The sequence below is a fragment of the Fringilla coelebs genome (assembly GCF_963513975.1).
Source record: "Fringilla coelebs genome assembly, chromosome: Z".
NCBI lineage: Eukaryota > Metazoa > Chordata > Aves > Passeriformes > Fringillidae > Fringilla > Fringilla coelebs.
In genome coordinates this window covers 9,671,252-9,679,481 of record NC_140031.1, presented here as the reverse complement: position 1 = coordinate 9,679,481, position 8,230 = coordinate 9,671,252, and the positions used below count along the sequence as shown (strand labels likewise).

The 8,230-nt window shown below is 56.4% G+C and overlaps 1 protein-coding gene across 1 annotated transcript; it reads left to right on the top strand.

The window, feature by feature from the left end:
- The first annotated feature begins 695 nt into the window (after positions 1–695).
- On the top strand, positions 696–7,893 carry LOC311165237 (uncharacterized protein). Its single transcript, XM_084225080.1, has 11 exons — positions 696–824; positions 2,311–2,553; positions 3,266–3,556; positions 3,938–4,035; positions 5,349–5,544; positions 5,677–5,788; positions 5,906–6,140; positions 6,371–6,410; positions 6,693–6,792; positions 6,896–6,942; positions 7,434–7,893. The coding sequence occupies exons 1-10, from the start codon at positions 716–718 to the stop codon at positions 6,936–6,938; spliced, it is 1,467 nt and encodes a 488-aa protein (XP_084081206.1). The 5' UTR covers positions 696–715; the 3' UTR covers positions 6,939–6,942; positions 7,434–7,893.
- Positions 7,894–8,230: the final 337 nt, after the last annotated feature.

The window sequence follows — 8,230 nt, the reverse complement described above, 5'->3', positions numbered from 1 at the left end:
AGTGGCTGCTGATGAGCAAGAGGCATGATTTAGTACTGTGAGTGTTTTCTCAAGCACACAGCTGGCACTGTAGGGCAGTGTGTCCTGAACACTTGGGGACAGAGGAGAGTGCTGCCAGGCTGAGAGGGAGCAGGAGGAAGAGGCAGCTGAGGATACAGAAGCGGGGAAGGATGGAAGGATGAGAGAGGGTGTGGGTTGAGTGAATCTTTCACAAGGGCCACAGACTGTTTCAGGCATTGAAGTACTACTTGCAGTTCGTGTCCTCATTCCTATCCGTGCTTCTGACCAGGTCTTTATGTAGTTTCTCAAAGGTCTTCCATCTCCTGTGATCATTGAGGGGAAGTGACTCATCACCACTCTAAAACCCACGCAGTGTCAGGAAGCACTTGGATATTACCTCAGTAACAGGAGTAACACTCCTTGAATGCCCTGGTAACTAGGAGGGTTTTGGGAGGAAACTCTGAGATCGTGTGACAAAGTTCCTTCTGTTGAGTCCCAGAGCCTGGATGCTCCTGAAGCAAAAAATATCAAAAGGCAGAAGTGCTGACAGTGATGGGAGGATCCCTGCCCAAAGAGGAAGCCTCCTGCATCTCATGAGGAGATGTGTCTGTTTCCTTCCTGTGGTTGCAAACCCTGCAGTCAGATACGGATGCCTGGGCTCAGAAGCAGCGAGTGGGGCTGAGATTTTAGTCCTGCCTGGGGACTTTATGCTAGGATGGCCCTGCAGTCTCTGCCTCTGAGGTTTCTCCTGGCCCTTGCATCTCTACTGTCAGCACATGGCCAGGAAGATTTTTTCAACATCCAGATAGTGCCCCAGGGAACAGGTAAGAAGTGGTTCTTCCTCTTGGAAGTTTCTGCTACCTTTCCTCCTCTATGCTGGATATTCATCTTCACTGCCTGCAGCCCTGGGCTGGAGCCCAGAGGGAACCCTGAGGGCTATGTCAGCTGGGGCAGCCTCTGTCTGCCCCAGGGACAGCAGCTACAATGCAGTGTACACTGGGGTTCTTTGGGACAGACAGGACTGGGCTGGATGTGCAGTGATGGGTCACCCCCTCCAGAGAAGCAGTTGGCACATCATTCCCTTGACAGAGAGTGGACAAGAACTGAGCATCAATTCACACACTGTGAATCAGGGGAAGGGTCTTCAGGGAGGTGTCAATTTCTGTACACATCCTATCCCCAGGTGTGCCTGAGGGACACTGTGCCTGCTGAGGGTAGTGTAAAAGGAAGCTTGCTGCTGCTTTGCCAGAGGGATGGATCGGGGCAGGATCAGTGGCTGGGTGCCTGAGCATGGGGAGGGTCATGGCCGTGTGCCAGGGGACAAAGCTGCTGGTTGTGGTGCTCAGCTGGACATCTCTGGTCTTCTGCCCTCAGTGCTGTTTGAGAGCAAAGCCTCTGCACAAGGGGATTGTCACAGCATTTCCCTTTGTGGCAAAGTTGCTCTGCACCTTGTGAGATCTCATGTGTGCCCTTTTGGGAGAAGGCAGATTGTATTTTAAACCCCTTCAGGCCTCACAAACCTTCTTGCAGAGGCTTGAACAGGCAAAGGCTCCTTCCAGAAGCCAGCATCCTTCTCTGTAGGAATCATTGCCACAAAGCCTTCCCCTGCAGCATTGGACAAACTGCTGGGACCAGCTGCTCAGCTACTGCCTACTGAGCCTGGAGCATGGTGAATTTGGTGAGGAGGTGATGAGAAGAAGGAAGGCTTGTGTCAGGAGAAAGGGGCAGGGGCATTGTTAAAGCAGGAGATGTGGATGCAGAAGGCACTGCTCAGCCCCTGTCCCCCTGCCCAGCACTGTGGGGCCGGAGGAGAGCAGCCAAGGCACAGAGTGAGTGAGAACAGGGAGCCCCGAGTGTAACAAAGGCCTGCCTGATCCCTGTGGCAGGGATGAGCCATGGCTGAAGGGCCCTGCATGCCAGCAGGAGTGCTGGTGCCATGGCCCAGCAAGTGCCACCTGGGCTGGGCTGGGTGACAGGCCTGGATGAGAGGCTGGAGGGAGTCCCCTGGTGCAGGGGTGATTGTGCTGGGAATGTCCCTGCTCTGGGCTTTGGTGGAGAGAATATGGTGCCCATGGACACAAGTGGGAATGGGGCAGGTGGATGGATGAGTGATCCTTCACAATTTCCATGCATTAGGAGAGCCCCTTCCCAACAAGGCTTGCCCTCAGGCCACACCCCAGCAGATGGGTGTGTCACCTTCCCTTTCCCTACATTGCCTGGAGGGGTTGCTGGGGATTTCTCTCTCACCACTCACCCATACCCCATTTCATCACCTCCAGCCCATCTAACACCCACTTCCACCTCTGACAGAAATGTGCCGAAAGCCCCAGTGGGACTCCAGCCTCCAACTGGCACCAGACCAGGAGAATTATAAGAAGAATGAAGAAGTGATGCTGAGCTGCCCTGAGGGTTTCCAGCCATCCTTCACCCAAGTCAAATGTTTGAGTGAAGTCCAATCCTTCTCTGGTGGGAAACCTGTATACAGAGAGGTCTGGACTGGAAGAGACTCCCGAGGTGTCTGGGTCCGCATCCGCTCCAGTGTGGAGTGCAGTGGTAAGGAAAGGGTCAGGAGCCCTCCTGGCTGCCTTGTCTGCCCTTCCTGAGCAGGGAAAGCAGGGTGTGGGGCACAGAAGGTTTTGGGCTCCGTGCTGCCCAGGGAAATGGCAGATGTCAAGTCCAGCCTACAGGTCACCACTGGAGGTGTTGGTGATAAGGGTCTCCCTTATGATAAGGGCTTCTGGCAAGATGATGTGCACAAAGGAAAAAAGCATGGGAGAGGGATTTGTGGTGGAGTTTGTGGCCAGCACATGGCACCACTCTTGGAGCAGGATCAGAGAGCTGTACTGTGGGTGCGGCTGTGAGTACCGCAGCTTGTTCCATATGGGCCGGGCCCCTTCACATTCTGCAGCATGGTGGGTGCAGGCTTAGCACCCTCTTCTCACAGCTTAGGGCATTCATGTTCCCTCCAAGGAAGAACAGAGCTGTCCCTGATGGACTGTAGAGATTCTGGGACTCACAGACACCTCAGTTTTGAATGAATGGGGAAAATTGCTTGAGCAGTAGTAGTCCAGTCATGCGGCCACATGCATTTCTGTTCAATTCTTCGTGCTCCCCTTTGATAGGGCTGCAGTGACTACCTGCAGTCTCTCCCTTTCCCTCCCACCATGTTGGGTTATGAGATGTCAAAGTTGTCTGACTGCAGCATCCTTGCATGGCTGGGAGTCGAAGGGAATAAAGTGACTTTCTGGCAATCTTTCCTTCACAGAAGTGCTCCAGGTTGACCATGAGACCTTTGAGATTTCCAGCACCAGCATCAAACTGAAATGGACATGCAGGTTCCCCGATGCCTGCCAGGGCATGAGGGCCATGTGCCGGCTGGCAGCGCCTTCCTCCCCTCCCTGTGAGGCTCAGGAGGTGAATGTAGAGCAGATGTTGCATGGCCAGGAGGGAACATTCACCTGCTCCCCTTTGCAGCCCTTCACTGAGTACAGTGTCACCATTGACTTGCCCCCCAACACAACTCTTTTCTCATGGCTGTTCATGACACAGGAAACAGGTAAGTGCACAGAAATATCAGAGACAAGGAACAGTCCACAGCTGTGTCACAGGGAGGATAGATGTTCCCCTCACCTGTCAGCTCAGCCTGATCATTTGCTCTGTCCAGGGATGTGCCTGGATCAGAGCTGCTTGGGTCCTGTGGAGCTCTGGGGAAGGGGCTGGGAGAGCCCCGAGCAGGGCACAGCCCGTTCTCATTGTGCCACCCCACACCACACTGTTGTGCTTCCCACTGCTGCAGCACACGCAGCCTTTGCAGGGGACAAACCCTTCCCAGGGAGTCCCTTTGCAGCCTGTCCCTTGGCCAGGAGCTGCTGCAGCCTCCTCTGGCCTCAGCCCCTGCCCATGGCCCTGTGTGTGACCCCATGGTCTCTGCTTGCAGTGCCAGACAAACCGGAGCAGCTGTGGCTGGATCCCGACAGGGGCTCTCTCCACTGGAGCACGCTGCCCTCCTGCAACGGGGAGATCATCGGATACCAGGTACCCAGGGACCAGGGCAGACCCTCACCTCCCGACCTGGAGCTCTGTACAGGCACACTGGGAACTGTGGGCAAGGGACAGCTGGGATGAGCCACAGTTCCCAGCCAGTAGATGTCTGGCTTTGATGAGCACAAGCTTTTTCTGTGTCATTCTCAACATTCTTCATGCTGTGGAGATGCCCAGAGAGGTGTGAGTGCTCCATGTTCTCTGGGCTTACTTCCTTATTCTGCTCTGCTTCGGGTTTGGCAGGCTTTGGGAGGTTGGTGCGCAACACATGGTGACGTGTCCTCTGCGGTGGCATACCGGGGTTTCCTGTGCATCTTGCATACTTGTTTCTCATTCCTGCCACAGAAAAACTTGGGGTTTGAGTAATCCTCTGAAAGTTCTTTCTGAAAGCCCCTTCTCCAGAGAGCTGCACTGTTCTCTTGAGTTTCCTCAATGCATGGCTAGAAGCACCTCCTCTATCCCTGGATTTGAGACACATTTCACGGCAAAACCCTACTCCCCAGCAGTGGGAGGGGATGTGTGTGCTGGGGGCATTGTTCTCAGAATGCTCTAGGTCCTCTCTGAGGACAGAGGTCTCCACAGTGTGACAAGGACCTTGTAAGCTGTTTCTTAGCTCTGTTCTGGAGAAATTGTCAGACAAGTTCTTGACAACCTGTAAGCCTGTTCAGCTGGTTTCCTGCTCCCAGACAACAGTGTTCATGAAAATAATCCTTTTATTCCACTTTCATTTGTCTACACTTTTGCATAAGCCTAGAATATATTTCTATAAAGACAGCAAGTGAGAATGGATAAGGATCTCATGACAAATTCAGATGATGCATGGGCAAATGGGGACCCTTTGTCTCTATGACTCATGGAAATTTTAGTCGTTCTCCTCTTCTCTTAGAAAAAGCCTTTGGAGTCCAGCTTTACACAACAGAAAAGAGAAGCTTAGATAACTAGTGGAGGATGTTGCCAGAGTGGCTCTGGTGTTGCAATACACCTGGGGTGAACTGTCCTCAGTACATGTATCTACAGCCCTTCAAAGGAGCAGCCTCCCTCTTCCCTTATCAGAGATCCGTCCCTTTGCTCACAGAGGTTGCTGTTGACACATCCTCAGTGGTGGCTCCAAATTCCTCCTCTCCTCTCCTGTGTTTTGAGCTCCCCGCGTGGGGCTGAGGCTCCCGCCCGTTCCTCTCCGGAGCCTTGCCCAGGCACAGGGGGCAGGCACAGGGAAGGGCAGGCTGGCAGGGACGTTGCCAGCTGCGGGCACCTTCCCAGCGGCCAGCCGGGAGCTGCTGCGTCCCAGCCGCGTCTCCTGTCCGCAGCTGAGCATCACAGCCAGGAACGCCGGGGACAGCGGCGTGCTGGAGACCGAGCGGCTGCGCCTCAGTGGCTCCGTCACTGAGCACCGGCTGCCGGAGCACAGCCCTGGCAGCAGCTACGCCGTGATGATCCAGGGACTGACGGCTGCTGGAGCCGGGGCTGCGCTGATGAGGGACTTTCACAGCAACAGCAGCTCCGGTGAGCTTTGCTGCGGGGCCTGGCCCGGAGCCCGGCCACAGCCGAGCCCTGCTCGGCGGCCTGCGCTGCCCGAGGCCGTCCCTGCTGCTCGCCCGGCCCTGCCGATGCTCATTCCCCGCCGTTCCCCCGCAGACACCCCGCACGCCCAGACCATCAGCTGCCGCAGTGCCCGCGACATCGCCCCCTCGCAAGGGACGGCCGTGCTCCCGCTGCTCCCCATCGCCCGTGGCTTTGAGGCCGCCAGGTGAGCGCAGCCCCGCGGCTCTGCAGCCCCGCCGTGGCCCTCCCCACGCCGGCGCTGGCCTGCAGACGCCTCCCTGCCCGTGGCCTGTGCCCTGTGCCACTGCCTTTGGGCCCACAGGGAGCACCAGCTGATCGTGGCCTCGACGCACAACGCGTCGCTGATCGAGAGCATCTGCTCGGGGCAGGCACGGCTCTCCAATGCCAGCGTGTACCTGGCCGCTGTTCTCAACCTCAGCGCCCCCACGGACTTCGTGCTGGGCGACGGGAGCCGCGGGCAGGGCCTGCACAACGCTGCCCTCAGCCCGGGCCGGGACTACACGGCCCTTCTGCGCCTCGTCCGCCTCAGCCCGCAGGTACCCTCGCGGGGCTCCTGCTCTCTGCGGCGGCTGCGGGCCGGGGCTGGGCCCTCGCTGCCTCTGGGCTGCCTCTGAGGCCACGCTCCTGTCCCATGCCCCGCCACCGTGGTGTCCCTGGGCTCCCGGACACAGCCGGCTCACTCGCTGGGCCTGCGGGGGAACCTTTGCCCCAGCTAGGCCCGTGCTGCAGGCGTGGGCTGAGCTCTCCCTCCTGTCTCCTCCAACAGGCAGAGAAGTTCACCTGTGTCTGCTACAGCTTCTCTCTCGGTAAGTGTCTCCTTGCTCCTGGTGCCCAAGCCTATCTCCTGCCTGTTCCCTTTTGCCAGCCTGGCAGCTTCCCTGGATGTGAGCCGACCCAACACAAGAGCTGTTGGGTCTCACGTGGAACAGAATGAGATCCACACACACGGGATGATCCTCTCTCCCAGAAGAAACCTCAGCCAGGGCACAGGCATACACACTTGCACATACCCTTTGCCATTCGTGGGGCCATTGCCAGCAGAAGGTCAGGCTGTGTCACTCACCCCTGCCCCTCTGTGTTTGTTGCAGGGCAGACTGTAGGCCAGTGGCATTGGATTGTGATTGCACTGGTTGTGCTGCTGGCAGTTCTCCTTGTGGTTGCAGTTATACTGTGGCTTGTGCACTCCAGGTGAGTATGGAGGGGACAGGTTCAGCAGGTAGGAAGGGGACAGGGTCAGCAGGTACATACACAATGCCAGTTTCTTACCCAGTACTCCCCTTTGCCCTTCCAGGAAAAGGAAGTACTTGCCCAACAAAACTCAGGAGGATAATTAAAAAGGTAGGAAAATGCAATTCTGCAGACAACCATCACAGAGAGGACTATTGGGCTGTGGGGCGGGTGCAATGAGAGAAGCAATCTCCCAGGAGAACCTGAGTTTCAGGAGAAGCAGCAGTTTGTACACTGCACTGATACATCTCCTGATTTGCCTTAGCTGGGGATGGTCAGGATGGCTCTGCCCCTGAGCCCCACATGGAGGCAGAGCCTGGTCCCAGGCAATGCTCCCTGCCTGCAGCAGGGACAGGGTGAGCAAAGAGAGCATCCTGAAGGCTCAGCTCTTTGATTGACCCATGTCTGTGCCATCCCTCCTGGGGATCTGCAGGGAGGGGTCTCAGGAAGGTCAGGCTGAGGGGCTGCTGCTCTCACCTCAGCACTGACAGCACCTCTGGGGCCCTGTGGTTGGCACAGCTGGGATCAAAGGGTTGGGCTGTGGCAGGCACTGCAGTGTGCTCCAGCCTGTCTCTGACACTGGGTGCCCTTTATCTCCACAGGTAAAGGTGGCTAGGCTGGAGACCAGGCACTTCAGCCCCAGCCAGGTCCATGGAGATACCCAGAGCAGTGAGGATGTGGGGAAGAATGGGAAGGATAACCGCAGCCGAGTACTGATGCTGCCATGTCCCCTGGCTCTCCTGTGACTGTGACCAGCATGGGGTTCCCTTCCCATGAAATTCATCCAATTCAGCAGGGCAAGAGGAAACCAGAAGGCCCTGAAGGGCTGAGTTTTTAATTCCTCAGCCCCTTCACCTCCCAGGGTTTGCTTACTGCTTTTTGAGTCTGGCTTTCTGTAATCCTTTTATTTAGGCTTTGCTTTCATTTTTGCTTTCCTGGAAGCAGGACTTGTATGCCAGATTTCCCAGTGCCAGACTCACACAGGCGCAGGTTCATGGCATTCTCCTGCTGTCCTCTGGGTTCCCAACCCTTCTGCCCTCTCTGCTGGTACTCAGCCAAACCCAGGGCTTTGCTTGGCCAGGCTGGACTGTTTTGTGACTCTGCCTGTTCTGTCTGGACAACAAATAAATGCTTATGGATTGGAGGGGCTGCCTGCTCCCCTCATTGCCCCGGTGGGGTGATATTCCCCTGCAGGGAGCTGACTGTGCCTTGTTGAGGGGAGCCACGAACAGGGCTGCTGTGATCCTGTATTCCTCTAGTGCTGGCTGACAGCTTTTCTGACCTACTGAGCTGGACAGCTCTAATGTGAGTTTGGAGCAGATGTGTGCTGGGAATCCATCAAGGGTGATGGCCCATCACACACGTTTTGGCCAAGAGTGTATTCTGTGCCCATGCTGTG

Excerpts from the sequence above, each read along its gene's own strand:
- LOC311165237 (XM_084225080.1), top strand. The coding sequence starts at position 716 with ATGGCCCTGCAGTCTCTGCCTCTGAGGTTTCTCCTGGCCCTTGCATCT. Across the intron at positions 6,141-6,370 it reads TCGTCCGCCTCAGCCCGCAG|GCAGAGAAGTTCACCTGTGT; the intron begins GTACCCTCGCGG and ends CTCCTCCAACAG. Across the intron at positions 6,793-6,895 it reads CTGTGGCTTGTGCACTCCAG|GAAAAGGAAGTACTTGCCCA; the intron begins GTGAGTATGGAG and ends TTGCCCTTCCAG.